Source organism: Bombina bombina, chromosome 6 (assembly GCF_027579735.1).
Source record: "Bombina bombina isolate aBomBom1 chromosome 6, aBomBom1.pri, whole genome shotgun sequence".
Taxonomy (NCBI): Eukaryota; Metazoa; Chordata; class Amphibia; order Anura; family Bombinatoridae; genus Bombina; species Bombina bombina.
The window spans coordinates 207526730-207544232 of record NC_069504.1 but is presented as its reverse complement, the minus strand read 5'-3'; the positions used below and the strand labels follow the sequence as shown (position 1 = coordinate 207544232).

At 37.3% G+C, this 17503-nt stretch overlaps 1 protein-coding gene across 1 annotated transcript in view; it reads right to left on the bottom strand.

Annotated features, from left to right (window-relative positions):
• CNTN1 (contactin 1) overlaps positions 1 to 17503 on the bottom strand; it is a 542533-nt gene that overhangs the window by 91078 nt on the left and 433952 nt on the right. Inside the window, exons 11-12 of the mRNA XM_053716725.1 lie at positions 13451 to 13568; positions 10763 to 10913 (exon numbers count right to left, since the gene is read on the bottom strand). Of these exons, the coding sequence (XP_053572700.1) occupies positions 10763 to 10913; positions 13451 to 13568 (269 nt within the window). The remainder of the gene's footprint in view (positions 1 to 10762; positions 10914 to 13450; positions 13569 to 17503) is intronic.

Genomic DNA, 17503 nt, shown 5'->3' with positions numbered 1-17503 from the left:
CGTCACAGCCACGCCCCTACCATCAGTCAACAGGACAGGAATCAAGCGTATCACATACCCAGTGTTTTTTGGCACAGCAAATCGTCTCGCTATCAACTTCCATCTGATAAGGGTGTTGTGATTTCACTCCCACTTTGAAGTCTATGCGGACAGATACCCAAGTGACTTTATGTAAGTTAGTTCATTTGTGGCTTTTTATACAATTTGAATGTTTTTAAAATAAATGTTATTTACCTAAGCAGCGACCTGCGATTGGTGTTATATTGGGTACCTGGTAGTATAAAATCAGGTGGCTCTGAAAAGTGTGAGTAATCCCTTTGCAGGATCACCGTGTGAAATTATCACTTGTTCAAATTTACTTCACTATGTTTTCTTGTCTTTGTGTTATTTGAGGCAAAGAAACCACTCAAATCACTGAATTGGATATATCCTGTGGATCGCATATATCCTTAAATTTATATCATTTTATTGTTTCAGTTTTTATTGTTTTATTATTATTGCACTAAGTAAATTTTGAAAATAGACTTAAGTGACCAGCGCCAAAAAATATAAATTACTACAAACTCCAACTAGAAAAAATAGGTTACCCTCAAAGACCTACAGGACTAATCAATACAAAATACAAAGCACTAGGGAGCGCAGAAAGCAGCTAAAGAGTAAGGATTATAGAATATATATAATAATAAAACACCTAACCTGATACTAATATGATACTACTATAATAGGCAATATGTATAATACATGTAAATATAAATTGTGAATTATGAATTATGTGTGAAAAAAATCTTCTCAAAATTGGAAAAAATGATATATGAAAAAAATTCTATGTGAAAAAATTCAATTCTATGGAAGATGCCAGCAACAAATACTAGAATTGCATATCTATATATAAAAAACTTTACTACAATATAGGTCGACCTATTCAAGACATACAATAATAAATCACAAAATTAAGAAAAAAAGAAAATTAGTATAAAAAACTCCTTAAACCAAAAGTTCATGCATAAGAAACAGTTCCCAGGAGTGGACGATTTTTCGGCTTGTTACTATGTGGACCCACGCTCATACAAGGATGCTGTTCTGTGTATAGTTGTAAGAGGAGCGTTCCCAGGACAAAAGAGGCAGTCGCAGCCAATGATGGTATTTTCCCTACGGACAAGGAATCCTCTTAGTAAATGTCACACAGCAAATAGCAGGGGAAGTTACATCCGTACTTACACAATAATAAGCAGCAACCGGCCTCCAAACTTGAACCAACGATCTGTGGACACACCTTCCAATAGTAACCAATGGCCACTGGAAACAGAAAAGCTTTAATAGGGAAAAGCAATTAGATATACTAGGCTAGAAACCCAGTGAATTTTTTGCAGCTTTCTTTTACAGGGAGCGAGAATGCATATCCTGTAAAAGAAAGCTGCAAAAAATTCACTGGGTTTCTAGCCTAGTATATCTAATTGCTTTTCCCTATTAAAGCTTTTCTGTTTCCAGTGGCCATTGGTTACTATTGGAAGGTGTGTCCACAGATCGTTGGTTCAAGTTTGGAGGCCGGTTGCTGCTTATTATTATGTAAGTATGGATGTAACTTCCCCTGCTATTTGCTGTGTGACATTTACTAAGAGGATTCCTTGTCCGTAGGGAAAATACCATCATTGGCTGCGACTGCCTCTTTTGTCCTGGGAACGCTCCTCTTACAACTATACACAGAACAGCATCCTTGTATGAGCGTGGGTCCACATAGTAAGAAGCCGAAAAATCGTCCACTCCTGGGAACTGTTTCTTATGCATGAACTTTTGGTTTAAGGAGTTTTTTATACTAATTTTCTTTTTTTCTTAATTTTGTGATTTATTATTGTATGTCTTGAATAGGTCGACCTATATTGTAGTAAAGTTTTTTATATATAGATATGCAATTCTAGTATTTGTTGCTGGCATCTTCTATAGAATTGAATTTTTTCACATAGAATTTTTTTCATATATAATTTTTTCCAATTTTGAAAAGATTTTTTTCACACATAATTCATAATTCACAATTTATATTTACATGTATTATACATATTGCCTATTATAGTAGTATCATATTAGTATCAGGTTAGGTGTTTTATTACTAAGTACATTTTGTACTTATTTGTTTGTTAATAGTGTAGTGGGGTAGTTTGTGATGTGGGGGTGTTGCGGTTTAGGGGTTAATAGTATAGTTTAGTGCAACTTTTTCCTCCGGCCAAACTCTTTTTGCAAACTTTCAAGTCACGTAAAAAGTTTAAGTGTAAATGTAATTGCATTCAACTTGTAATACCAGCGCACATTACTATGTACATTGGCACTCAACACCACCAATAAAAAATATGGAGAGCATAAATTGTTGCGAGTTCACACTTATTAATTTGCAGCAATATAAACACTGCGCCACTTGTAATAGGAATTAGAGCCCAAAAAATACAGAGATCTCGCAATCGCATTTGCGCTCATTGCGCTAACAATATTGCACCACTTGTAATGTAGCCCAAAGTTAGCAAAATCAATAACCCAAAAACACACCTGTCACTGTACCTATAATGCCCCTCTTTAAATCCCTTAGAGAGACAAACACGTATCTTTATGTTTTTGGAGTACTAGAGGTTAATTGAACAAAGATTACTTATTAGCATTACTAAAAAACTACTTGAAGGTATCAAACAACAGACAGGCATTTAAACCAATGATATTATCTAATAAACTCGGGAAGTGTGAGGTTAAAAGCTCTGGCAATTTATGGGGGGTTGCATATAGGAGGGACAGTTTACGGACAAATGGAAGTGTTTCAAGATGTCTGTGTGCACGTCTGGGTGGGGTTTGAGTGAATCTTATCAGTTCCTTAAACCAAAGTGCTGCAAACAGGAAGCAGCTCCCAACCTGTGACATTCTCATAGGATATGGTACGAAGATATAAAATAATAATTTTGTGCTGTTTTAGGGAGATGACGATTTTGGCAACACACTGACAACATTGGACGACTTTCAGATATAATTATCGACCTAAAATAACCAATTGTGATCAACCTCATAAATTAATATTTTAAAAGTGGTTAAATATTACAGTGAATTTAGCTAAGTTTTGAACATTTCATCTCTTTTAAAACTTAAAAAGATCTAGTTCTATTCTGAGATCCACATGTAGAGAGGATACCCCAGTGCTTTAGCATATTTACATTTTGTATTCATTTGATTTCTGTACAATCATCTTGACCCCTGGGAAGCTGGGCTCAAGGAAACCGCAGGGTTGATTTTATTGCACTTGAAAAGCTTTTATATATGACAAAAATCTTACTGGACAGGGAAATTTACAGGGAATAAATACATGGGTTTTTCATCTGGAGTAAAATATACCTGATTTCACTGGAAATTGTTTCAGAGTTATTTAAGATCGGCTGGAGATCTTATACCAAACCACCATAAAACATACTTAAAAAATAAATATTGATAAAAACGAACAAAGTACTTTTTGTGTTAATGCATTTCTAATCCATAGACCCAGTTTAGAGAGCTAGATAAACAGCAGTAGGCCCATCTAGTCTGTCATATCTAAAAATCTTACATTTAATTAGTTCTCAAGAATGCATTATGCAAATTAAAGTTAAAGGGACAGTCAAGTCAAAATTGAACTTTCATGATTCAGGCTTGCAATTTTAAACCCACATTCCAATTTACTTTTATCATACAATTTGCTTTGTTCTCTTGGTATTCTTAGTTGAAAGCTAAACCTAGGAAGGCTCATATGCTAATTGCTAAGCCCTTGAAGGCCATCTTTTATCTCATTGCATTTTGACAGTTTTTCACAGCTAAACAGCACTAGTTCATATGTGCCTATAGATAACATTGTGCTCACTCATGTGAAGTTATTTTTGAGTCAGCACTGATTGGCTAAAATGCAAGTCTGTCAAAAGAACTTAGATAAGGGGGCAATTTGCAGAGGCTTAGATATAAGGTAATCACAGAGGTAAAAAGTATATTACTATAACTGTGTTAGTTATGCAAAACTGGGGAATGAGTATTAAAAAATTATCTTTTTAAACAAGAAAAATTCTGGAGTAAATGTACATTTAATTAATTCCTGGGTAGTCCATATGAAAGTGTGCATATAATTACTGAATGTCCTTTCATTGCTTTGTAACACTAGATTGCAAGAGAGTTTGTTCTGAACAAATACAAAAGAACGTAAGTCCTAAATATGACTTGGGTTTGCATTATTTATATATTTGTAAACTTGTTCATTCATTTGCAAGAAATCTAAATAAGTATTTTATTAATGTACCATTATAGTAAAAAAAATATATGCTCTAAATTGTTAGAGCATGTCATTTTATGACTAGGATTCCTGCAACTTTATGTGCTTAACCCCTGCAAAGGGCTTAAACACATAGTAGAAGTACTGCCACTGATTCAATCAGCAGTGCTAGTTACAAAGCTGGGTTGGGCGGCTAACGCTATTGATTGGATCAGTCACAGTTTCTGCTTGGGACCAACAATGCTCAAGAATTAACTCAAGGAAGAATCAACTTTGTGCTGTGAAAATGTATTTCAACCAGAGTTGTCCATTTAGATATCTGCGGTCCACTCTGTAGCCCATTAAACTGGTATTTTAATTCTACAAATAACAAAAAATAAATATAGATATTAAGGTCCTTTTATGGTGAAACTGCCTCTAAGTATCAGATATCTACTTACAAAAAGAGTATCATAAAAATCAGTCATAACACTTTAATTCAGAGATATGCCGTATAATTATTTATGCAAGTTATGCTATATTTCTTTTTAAGGAATGGTTTCACCCCCACAGAAAAAGTTTTTTTTTTCTTTGCCTATCACTTCTCTAGTTAACAAAATTATTATCTCTGGAAAAATTTAAAATATTTGAGAACATTCATAGGGACTATATTTCACAAAAAACTATTTATTTGGAGAATGTGGTTGAGTGTTATCATATTGCTATCAGTGGTTGCCCAGGCAACATAGTTCTGGTAAACCAAATAATGCAGCATTTTCAAACAGCAGTATAGTTATATGATTAATTTAGATTGCCGGAGTTTTATGTTACATTACAGTCAGCCTGTGCATGTATTTGTGCATGTAGAGTTGTACCATTACAGTCAGCCTGTGCATGCATTTGTGCATGTAGAGTTGTACCATTACAGTCAGCCTGTGCATGTATTTGTGCATGTAGAGTTGTACAATTACAGTCAGCAAGTGCATGCATTTGTGCATGTAGAGTTGTACCATTACAGTCAGTCCGTGCATGTATTTGTGCATGTATAGTTGTACCATTACAGTCAGCCTGTGCATGCATTTGTGCATGTAGAGTTGTACCATTACAGTCAGCCTGTGCATGTATTTGTGCATGTAGAGTTGTACAATTACAGTCAGCCTGTGCATGTATTTGTGCATGTAGAGTTGTACCATTACAGTCAGCCTGTGCATGTATTTGTGCATGTAGAGTTAAACCATTACAGTCAGCCTGTGCATGTATTTGTGCATGTAGAGTTGTACCATTACAGTCAGCGTGTACCATTAGAGAAAGCCTGTGCCTGTATTTGTGCATGTAGATTTGTACCATTACAGTCAGCCTGTGCATGTATTTGTGCATGTAGAGTTGTTCCATTACAGTCAGTCCGTGCATGTATTTGTGCATGTAGAGTTGTACAATTACAGTCAGCCTGTGCATGTATTTGTGCATGTAGAGTTGTACCATTACAGTCAGCCTGTGCATGCATTTGTGCATGTAGAGTTGTACCATTACAGTCAGCCTGTGCATGTATTTGTGCATGTAGAGTTGTACAATTACAGTCAGCCTGTGCATGTATTTGTACATGTAGAGTTGTACCATTACAGTCAGCCTGTTCAAGTATTTGTGCATGTAGAGTTAAACCATTACAGTCAGCCTGTGCATGTATTTGTGCATATAGAGTTGTACCATTACAGTCAACGTGTACCATTAGAGAAAGCCTGTGCATGTATTTGTGCATGTAGATTTGTACCATTACAGTCAGCCTGTGCATGTATTTGTGCATGTAGAGTTGTTCCATTACAGTCAGTCCGTGCATGTATTTGTGCATGTAGAGTTGTACCATTACAGTTAGCCTGTGCATGTATTTGTGCATGTAGAGTTGTACCATTACAGTCAGCGTTTACAATTAGAGAAAGCATGTGCCTGTATTTGTGCATGTAGAGCTGTACCAGTACAGTCAGCCTGTGCATGTATTTGTGCATGTAGAGTTGTTCCATTACAGTCAGTCCGTGCATGTATTTGTGCATGTATAGTTGTACCATTACAGTTAGCCTGAGCATGTATTTCTGCATGTAGAGTTGTACCATTACAGTCAGCCTGTGCATGTATTTGTGCATGTAGAGTTGTACCATTACAGTCAGCCTGTGCATGTATTTGTGCATGTAGAGCAGTACCAATACAGTCAGCCTGTGCATGTATTTGTGCATGTAGATCTGTACTATTACAGTCTGTGCATGTATTTGTGCATGTAGAGTTGTACCATTACAGTTAGCCTGTGCATGTATTTGTGCATGTAGAGTTGTACCATTATAGTCAGCCTGTGCATGTATTTGTGCATGTAGAGTAATACGATTACAGTCAGCCTGTGCATGTATTTATGCATGTAGAGCAGTACCAATACAGTCAGTCTGTGCATGTATTTGTGCATGTAGAGTTAAACCATTACAGTTAGCCTGTGCATGTGTTTGTGCATGTAGAGTTGAACCATTACAGTCAGCCTGTGCATGTATTTGTGCATGTAGAGCTCTACTATTACAGTCTGTGCATGTATTTGTGCATGTAGAGTTGTACCATTACAGTCAGCCTGTGCATGTACAGTATATGCGCATGTAGAGTTGTACCATTACAGTCAGTCTGTGCATGTACAGTATTTGTGCATGTAGAGTTGTACCATTACAGTCAGTCTGTGCATGTACAGTATTTGTGCATGTAGAGTTGTACCATTACAGTCACCCTGTGCATGTACAGCATTTGTGCATGTAGAGTTGTACTATTACAGTCAGCCTGTGCATGTATTTGTGCATGTAGAGTTGTACCATTACAGTAAGTCTGTGCATGTATTTGTGCATGTAGAGTTGTACCATTACAGTCAGCCTGTGCATGTATTTGTGCATGTAGAGTTGTACCATTACAGTCAGCCTGTGCATGTATTTGTGCATGTAGAGTTGTACCATTACAGTCAGTCTGTGCATGTATAGTATTTGTGCATGTAGAGTTGTACCATTACAGTCAGTCTGTGCATGTACAGTATTTGTGCATGTAGAGTTGTACCATTACAGTCAGCCTGTGCATGTATTTGTGCATGTAGAGTTGTACCATTACAGTCAGCCTGTACCGTTACAGTCAGCCTGTGCATGTATTTGTGCATGTAGAGCAGTACCAATATAGTCAGCCAGTGCATGTATTTGTGCATGTAGAGTTGTACCATTACAGTCAGCCTGTGCATGTATTTGTGCACGTAGACCAGTACCAATACAGTTAGCCTGTGCATGTATTTGTGCATGTAGAGTTGTACCATTACAGTCAGCCTGTGCATGTATTTGTGCATGTAGAGCAGTACCAATACAGTCAGCCAGTGCATGTATTTGTGCATGTAGAGTTGTACCATTACAGTCATCCTGTGCATGTATTTGTGCATGTAGAGTTGTACCATTACAGTCAGCTTGTACCATTAGAGTCAGTCTGTGCCTGTATTTGTGCATGTAGAGCTGTACCATTACAGTCAGCCTGTGCATGCATTTGTGCATGTAGAGCAGTACCAATACAGTCAGTCTGTGCATGTATTTGTGCATGTAGAGCTGTACCATTACAGTCAGCTTGTGTGTGTATTTGTGCATGTAGAGCTGACTATTACAGTCTGTCCATGTATTTGTGCATGTAGAGTTGTACCATTACAGTCAGCCTGTGCGTGTACAGTATTTGTGCATGTAGAGTTGTACCATTACAGTTAGCCTGTGCATGTACAGTGTTTGTGCATGTAGAGTTGTACCATTACAGTCAGTCTGTGCATGTACAGTATTTGTGCATGTAGAGTTGTACCATTACAGTCAGCCTGTGCGTGTACAGTATTTGTGTATGTAGAGTTGTACCATTACAGTCAGTCTGTGCATGTATTTGTGCATGTAGAGATGTACCATTACAGTCAGTCTGTGCATGTATAGTATTTGTGCATGTAGAGTTGTACCATTACAGTCAGTCTGTGCATGTACAGTATTTGTGCATGTAGAGTTGTACCATTACAGTCAGCCTGTGCATGTATTTGTGCATGTAGAGTTGTACCATTACAGTCAGCCTGTACCATTACAGTCAGCCTGTGCATGTATTTGTGCATGTAGAGCAGTACCAATATAGTCAGCCAGTGCATGTATTTGTGCATGTAGAGTTGTACCATTACAGTCAGCCTGTGCATGTATTTGTGCACGTAGACCAGTACCAATACAGTTAGCCTGTGCATGTATTTGTGCATGTAGAGTTGTACCATTACAGTCAGCCTGTGCATGTATTTGTGCATGTAGAGCAGTACCAATACAGTCAGCCAGTGCATGTATTTGTGCATGTAGAGTTGTACCATTACAGTCATCCTGTGCATGTATTTGTGCATGTAGAGCTGTACCATTACAGTCAGCTTGTGTGTGTATTTGTGCATGTTGAGCTGACTACTATTACAGTCTGTCCATGTATTTGTGCATGTAGAGTTGTACCATTACAGTCAGCCTGTGCGTGTACAGTATTTGTGCATGTAGAGTTGTACCATTACAGTTAGCTTGTGCATGTACAGTGTTTGTGCATGTAGAGTTGTACCATTACAGTCAGTCTGTGCATGTACAGTATTTGTGCATGTAGAGTTGTACCATTACAGTCAGCCTGTGCGTGTACAGTATTTGTGCATGTAGAGTTGTACCATTACAGTCAGCCTGTGCATGTATTTGTGCATGTAGAGTTGTACCATTACAGTCAGTCTGTGCATGTATAGTATTTGTGCATGTAGAGTTGTACCATTACAGTCAGTCTGTGCATGTACAGTATTTGTGCATGTAGAGTTGTACCATTACAGTCAGCCTGTGCATGTATTTGTGCATGTAGAGTTGTATCATTACAGTCAGCCTGTACCATTACAGTCAGCCTGTGCATGTATTTGTGCATGTAGAGCAGTACCAATATAGTCAGCCAGTGCATGTATTTGTGCATGTAGAGTTGTACCATTACAGTCAGCCTGTGCATGTATTTGTGCACGTAGACCAGTACCAATACAGTTAGCCTGTGCATGTATTTGTGCATGTAGAGTTGTGCCATTACAGTCAGCCTGTGCATGTATTTGTGCATGTAGAGCAGTACCAATACAGTCAGCCAGTGCATGTATTTGTGCATGTAGAGTTGTACCATTACAGTCATCCTGTGCATGTATTTGTGCATGTAGAGTTGTACCATTACAGTCAGCTTGTACCATTAGAGTCAGTCTGTGTCTGTATTTGTGCATGTAGAGCTGTACCATTACAGTCAGCCTGTGCATGCATTTGTGCATGTAGAGCAGTACCAATACAGTCAGTCTGTGCATGTATTTGTGCATGTAGAGCTGTACCATTACAGTCAGCTTGTGTGTGTATTTGTGCATGTAGAGCTGACTACTATTACAGTCTGTCCATGTATTTGTGCATGTAGAGTCCTACCATTACAGTCAGCCTGTGCGTGTACAGTATTTGTGCATGTAGAGTTGTACCATTACAGTTAGCCTGTGCATGTACAGTGTTTGTGCATGTAGAGTTGTACCATTACAGTCAGTCTGTGCATGTACAGTATTTGTGCATGTAGAGTCCTACCATTACAGTCAGCCTGTGCATGTATTTGTGCATGTAGAGTTGTACCATTACAGTAAGCCTGTGCATGTATTTGTGAATGTAGAGTTGTGCCATTACAGTCAGCCTGTGCATGTATTTGTGCATGTAAAGTTGTACCATTACAGTCAGCCTGTGCATGTATTTGTGCATGTAGAGTTGTACCATTACAGTCAGCCTGTGCATGTATTTGTGCATGTAGAGTTGTACCATTACAGTCAGTGTGTGCATGTACAGTATTTGTGCATGTAGAGTTGTACCATTACAGTGAGCCTGTGCATGTATTTGTGCATGTAGAGTTGTACCATTACAGTCAGCCTGTGCATGTATTTGTGAATGTAGAGCTGTACTATTACAGTCTGTGCATGTATCTGTGCATGTAGAGTTGTACCATTACAGTCAGCCTGTGCATGCATTTGTGCATGTAGAGCAGTACCAATACAGTCAGTCTGTTCATGTATTTGTGCATGTAGAGCTGTACCATTACAGTCAGCCTGTGCATGTATTTGTGCATGTAGAGCTGTACTATTACAATTTGTGCATGTATTTGTGCATGTAGAGTTGTACGATTACAGTCAGCCTGTGCATGTATTTGTGCATTTAGAGCTGTACTATTACAGTCTGTGCATGTATTTGTGCATGTAGTGTTGTACCATTACAGTCAGCCTGTGCGTGTACAGTATTTGTGCATGTAGAGTTGTACCATTACAGTTAGCCTGTGCATGTACAGTGTTTGTGCATGTAGAGTTGTAATATTACAGTCTGTCTGTGCATGTATTTGTGCATGTAGAGCTGTACTATTACAGTCTGTGCATGTATTTGTGCATCTATAGATAATTGTTGCTGAACCAAATTCCTTTTTTAATAAAAATGACAGATTTACACTACTCACCTGGTGTTATTTATTAGCAATTCTGTGCCTTTACTCCATGAGAATTTGGGTTTTGGTGCAGCTTTTGGCTTGCATTCAATAATCACACGCCCGCCCTTTGCAGCTAGAATCTTTTTTCTCATAGGGTTCAGTTCAAATGTAGGCGCAAGAGCTATAGAAATTGTACAGAAACAGCAAACAGATGTTAATCAAAAGCTATAATTTTTATGACTAGCCCGTAAGTGACTACTATATCCCTCACTACAGAAAATAAACATTTTTAGAAGACACATTGTGGCCGATTTATCATGGCCCAAATGAGGCCAAATATTCCTGTTTCCGGACGAGCCTTCAGACCGCTGCTCCTTAACTTATCCACCGCCTCTGAGACTGCGGACATCAATCCACCCGATCTCATACGATCGGGTTGATTGACACCCCCTGCTAGTGGCTGATTGGCCGCGAATCTGCAGGGGGTGGCATTGCACAAGTAGTTCACCAGAACTGCTTGTGCAATGCTAAATGCCAACAGCGTATGCTGTCGGTATTCAGCGATGTCTGGCGGACATGATTACTACAGCGGATCATGTCTGCCAGACAAATGATAAATCGGCCACAATATATTGATACTTGCTTACTAAAAGCAGACTAGTAAATACAAAGTATGTTGGCTTTGCTTTGAGCCTGAAATGTACTGGAGATTGAAGCTGCATTTCCTACTCAAATGCACTTGTTTAGTCTGAAAGTGAGTCTACAGTGCTTTAGATAGGCCATAGAGAAACACTGATAATTTACTGACTTGAATATTGCACTGCAGTTCTGGCGGGGCTGATAGTTTCAGCACACACTAAATTCCTCTGTGGAGTGAAAATATTTATACGACCTTAAATGACTTTTGAGTTAAAAACAAAATAAACTATTTTTATGGTTTATATATTCACTGTATATTACTTTGATTAAGTTATTCCACAACATATTTTATTAAAGCACTTGACATTAAAGTTGTTTATATGAGGTAATATTATTGCAATTACATTAAAAATGAAATGATAAAACAAAAACATAAGGCTAGATTACAAATGGAGCACAATCGATAGTGCATGTTGCGTTATTTTTTGTGGAACCTCATGCAAAGAATAACAAACTAGTATTACAAGTCTATGGTTACATATTTCAACCAGAGCATCCTAAAGTGGCCAACATTTTATAGCACACCAGGCCTTCTACATTTAATGGCTGTCGCAGGAAGCGCTATTGGCGCACTTATTGTGCTCGTATTGCAAGTGGTGAGTTAAGTGTTAAATAGTGCTGTAAAATGTATCCATTTTTAAAATCTGAAGTAAACTAATATCGCTATATAGCTTGCACAACAAAACACATGAAAATGGTAAAGGTTTTAAATTAATTTTTACTTAACACTTCTGAAACAACATTAAAAAAAAATGTTTTGTGCCAGAATTACAAGGGCGGACTGCAAAGGGATCAAAGTGTATATACATATGTATGAAATTGTTATAACTAACTTTCATTAAAATAATATAAAACAGGAGATTTAGAAGAACTCCACACACATCATTAGCTTATGACCAAGAGATATCCAACAAGGCTCTGTATAAATCTATTATATGAGGGATTAAGAGCACCCCTGGATGTTAGTGTGCCCTAGACTAGTGTTTCTGAAACATGATCATCAAGTACCCCCAACAGGACAGGTTTTTATTATAACTGAACTAGAGCCCATGTGAAATAATGACAGTAATCAGTAACCATGGTTACTAACCTGCTCTTACCCATCAACTGATTATTTAACTTGTGCTCTAGTTTAGCTATAATAAAAACCTGGCCTGTTAGAGGTACTTGAGGACTGCGGTTGTGAAACACTGCACTAGACTATCACTCAAGCGTTAAAAAATAACCTTGAACTTTTAAAATAGAAGTGCTAAGGACTGCACTTGATCAATAAAGCACAATAACCCAAACAGCCTTTGATTCATTTGCTAATCTCTGAAAACAGAGTAGAAAATATTTTAGAATGAACTTTGTTTACTATGTTCATGAACAAAAATATTTCTGTTGCCCTATTCCCAATAAATTACAATTTGTTTGTTCCAAGTGTTACAGTGGTAAGCTTCAAACTCTATTATTGTTAATGCATGTGAGTAAAAAGAACTATCACACAAAGAACCAAAACCATTAGAATGTAAACTACATGGAATGGAGGCTTAAAAATATAAATCTAAACAAAGGGTTTGTGGGAAATGAAAAAAATATTTTATGGCTAACAATCCATTTAGTGGTTTAGTAATGTGACAATTTTTTTAAATAATTCTTCACCTCACAAAAACAAAAAACTCAAATTTAAAATGATTTAAATGACTTCTATTTTCTCTAGTTGCAACTGTTTTTAAAACTACATGATGAATCACTTTCATTTGTGTTAAAATCATTTAGTATGTGTCAGTAACATCAAATATGATTTGGCACTTATTTTAGGCTGAAATATATGGAATATAAAATGAATGATCATATATATATTCCATGTTGTGCTGTGACACAAGGAACCTAATCAGTCTAAATTAATTTTAACGTGATGTACTAAAACTGACATTAGCTAAGAAAACACCCTCTATTGCCTGAACATTGTGGACAAATGTAGATGGCATGTTATTGCATGAATTTCTTATTACATTTGTAAGAAATGTGACTAACCAAGGACTTTTAGTTCTGCACTCGCACGTATTATTCCAACACGGTTTTCGGCAATACACTGATACATTCCAGCATCTTCCAAAGTTAAACCTCGGATAATTAAGTCACCTTTTCCATACTGAAACAAAATAGAAAGAATATATAGGATTGAAATTGCTTTTGATACGTTGACAATAAAAAATGTTTGTAAACACGGTTTTATCTATGACTCATTTAGTAAAGTAATAGTGAAGTAACGTATATTTTACCTTTGTGTCTCCTTTACTTAAAAAACGACTTTTACCCCCCCCCCCACCCCCCCCCCCCAGCACTATCTAACCTAATCCATGAGACCCAGCTATCAGCTATAGCTTCAGCATTCTGTACAGTAAAGGTGCCCAAAATGTATCCTAAAGAGCTGGAGACGAGTTGTGCAACTCTTATCAGTTACTCTTTTTAAAATGAATTCCCTTGTTGCCCTATGACTTAAAGGTATAGTATACTAATGCAAGCAGCTGCAAGAAAACAATTTCAAATGGGATGGACTCTCTCACCTACCACCACTTTAAGGTTGATTCCATAACTTTTTTATAACCAATACTGCAGTATTGAACTTTTAAGTAGAAGTAACTTTCTCAAAAGGCAAAAGCAGCCATTCCAAATGACAAAATAAAGGTAGAAGAGACATTTTAATACAATTTAATACACGCATGCAGGTAAAATACATAATTGGAAAAAACCTTAAAGGGAAGAACATTTTACGGTGCAATTACTCTTTAAAGAACAGATTTACTTTTAAAAGATAAAAGGGCAGTTTTATAGAGTTTCGGTCTGACAGAGATATCTTTACATGACAGAAGTTTAATTAAAAGGTGATAATAGTTTCTTTATAGATATCAAAGATATTGTGTTACAAAGCATTAACAGAGAATAAATGATTATTTACATAATATAAATCTGTTTGATATGTATCACTATGTTAAAAAATATTTAACACAAATGTAATCAATTATGAACATACAGCTAGATTACGAGTTTTGCGTTATGAGTGAAAAAGCATTGTTATGCTTCATAACGCTGCTTTTTCCCTAACGCCGCAATTACAAGTCTTGTAGGTATAGGTGTACCGCACACCATTTGGCCGTCACGCAACGTCAGTACCGCACTTTTAAAAAAGTCCTTTTTTAATGGGACTTCCATAGCGCCGGTAATATGAGTTTTGCGGTGAGGCTAAAAAGTGAGCGGTACACCCTATACTGACAAGATTCGTACCGCCATCTAAAGTCAGTAGTTATGAGTTTTACGTTACGCTGTAACATAAAACTCATAACTAAATTGTTAAAAAGTACACTAACACCCATAAACTACCTATTAACCCCTAAACCGAGGCCCTTCCGCATCGCAAACATTAAAATAAAATTATTAACACTTAATCTGCCACTCCGGACATTGTTGCCTCTTCAAAAATGTATTAACCCCTATTCCGCACCTCCCCGACATCGTCACCACTATAATAAACCTATTAACCCCTAAACCGCCGGCCTCCCGCATCACAAAGACTATTTAAATATTATTAACCCTTAATCTGCCGTCCGCCCACACCGCCGCTATAATAAACCTATTAACCACTAAACTGCAAGCCCCCCACAACAAAATATACTAAATTAAACTATTAACCCCTAAACCTCTGGCCTCCCACATCACTACATAAATGTATTAACCCCTAAACCTAACCCTAATGTAAACCTAAGCCTAAGTTTACATACATACTTACCTATAAAATAAAACCTAAGCTAGCTACAAAATAACTAATAGTTATAATATTGTAGCTATCTTAGGTTTTATTTTTATTTCACAGGTAAGTTTGTATTTATTTTAACTAGGCAGACTAGTCATTAAATAGTTATTAACTAAATACTTACCTATAAAATAAAACCTAAGCTAGCTACAAAATAACTAATAGTTATAATATTGTAGCTATCTTAGGTTTTATTTTTATTTCACAGGTAAGTTTGTATTTATTTTAACTAGGTAGACTAGTCATTAAATAGTTATTAACTAAATACTTACCTATAAAATAAAACCTAAGCTAGCTACAAAATAACTAATAGTTATAATATTGTAGCTATCTTAGGTTTTATTTTTATTTCACAGGTAAGTTTGTATTTATTTTAACTAGGTAGACTAGTCATTAAATAGTTATTAACTAGCTACTAGCTACCTAGTTAAAATAAATACAAAGTTACCTGTAAAATAAAACCTATCCTGCCTTACACTAAAACCTAACATTATAATAAAATAAATTAAATTAATAAAATACAATTATCTAAATTACAAAAAAATATAAACACTAAATTACACAAAATAAAAAACAAAATTATCAAAAATAAAAACAAATTACTCCTATTCTAATAGCCCTATCAAAATAAAAAAGGCTCCCCAAAATAAAAAAAACCCTAGCCTACACTAAACTGCCAATAGCCCTTAAAAGGGCCTTTTGCGGGGCATTGCCCCAAAGATAACAGCTCTTTTACCTGTAAAAAAAATACAACCCACCACCTACACAACCAAAACCCCAAATAAAATTCTATCTAAATAAACCTAAGCTAACCATTGCCCTGAAAATGGCATTTGAATGGGCATTGCCCTTAAAAGGGCATTTAGCTCATTTACGGTGCCCAAACCCTAAGCTAAAAATAAACCCCACCCAATAAACCCTTAAAAAAACCTAACACTAACCCCCGACGATCCACTTAGAGTTTTCGAAGACCAGACATCCATCCTCATTCAAGCAGCAGAAGTCTTCATCCAAGCGGGCAGAAGTCCTCATCGTAGATGGCAGAAGTCTTCATCCAAGCAGGCAGAAGTCTTCATCCAGACGGCATCTTCTATCTTCATCCATCCGGCACGGAGCGGGTCCATCTTCAAGACATCCGGCACGGAGCATACTCTTCTTCCGATCATCGATGGAAAATGAAGTTCACTTTAAGTGACGTCATCCAAGATGGCGTCCCTTACATTCAGATAGGCTGATAGAATTCTATCAGCCAATAGGAATTAAAGGGGAAAAAAATCCTATTGGCTGTTGCAATCAGCCAATAGGATTGCGCTTTCATCCTATTGGCTGATCAAATCAGCCAATAGGATTGAGCTCGCATTCTATTGGCTGGTTGGAATAGCCAATAGAATGCAAGCTTGATCCTATTAGCTGATTGCAACAGCCAATAGGATTTTTCCCCTTTAATTCATATTGACTGATAGAATTCTATCAGCCAATGAGAATGTAAGGGACGCCATATTGGATGACGTCACTTAAAGTGAACTTCATTTTCCAGCGACGATCGGAAGAGGAGGATGCTCTGCGCCGGATGACTTGAAGATGGACCCGCTCCGTGCCGGAGGTTTAGGGGTTAATAACTTTAGTATAGTGGCGGCGACATTTGGGAGCGGCAGATTAGGGGCTAATAAGTGTAGGTAAGTGGCAGCGATGTTAGGGCCAGCAGATTAGGGGTTAATAAATTTATGTAGGTGGCACAAATGTTGGGGGTGGCAAGATTAGGGGTTAATAACTGTAATGTAGTTGGCGGCGATGTTAGGGGCGGCAGATTAGGGGTTAATAACTGTAATGTAGATGGCAGTGATGTTAGGGGCGGCAGATTAGGGGTTAATAACATTATGTAGGTTGCGGCGATGTCGGGGGCGGCAGCTTAGGTGTGTTTAGACGTGTTTTTTATGTTAGGGTGTTAGGTTTAAACATAACTTTTTCTTTCCCGATAGACATCAATGGGGCTGCGTTACAAAGCTTTTCATTCCGCGATCGCAGGTGTTAGACTTTTTTTTGCCGGCTCTCCCCATTGATGTCTATGGGGAAATCGTGCACGAGCACGTCAAAGCAGCGCTTGTATTTGGGTGAGGTATGGAGCTCAACGCCACCATATCGCCCGTGCAAGCCGGATTTTCAAAATCCTGTAATAGCAGTGCTATAGGGAGGTGAAATACTGCCGCTTTTGTGGCGGTCATTAATTTCCCTATAGCGCCCAAAACTCGTAATCTAGCTGAATATCTTCAAATGTT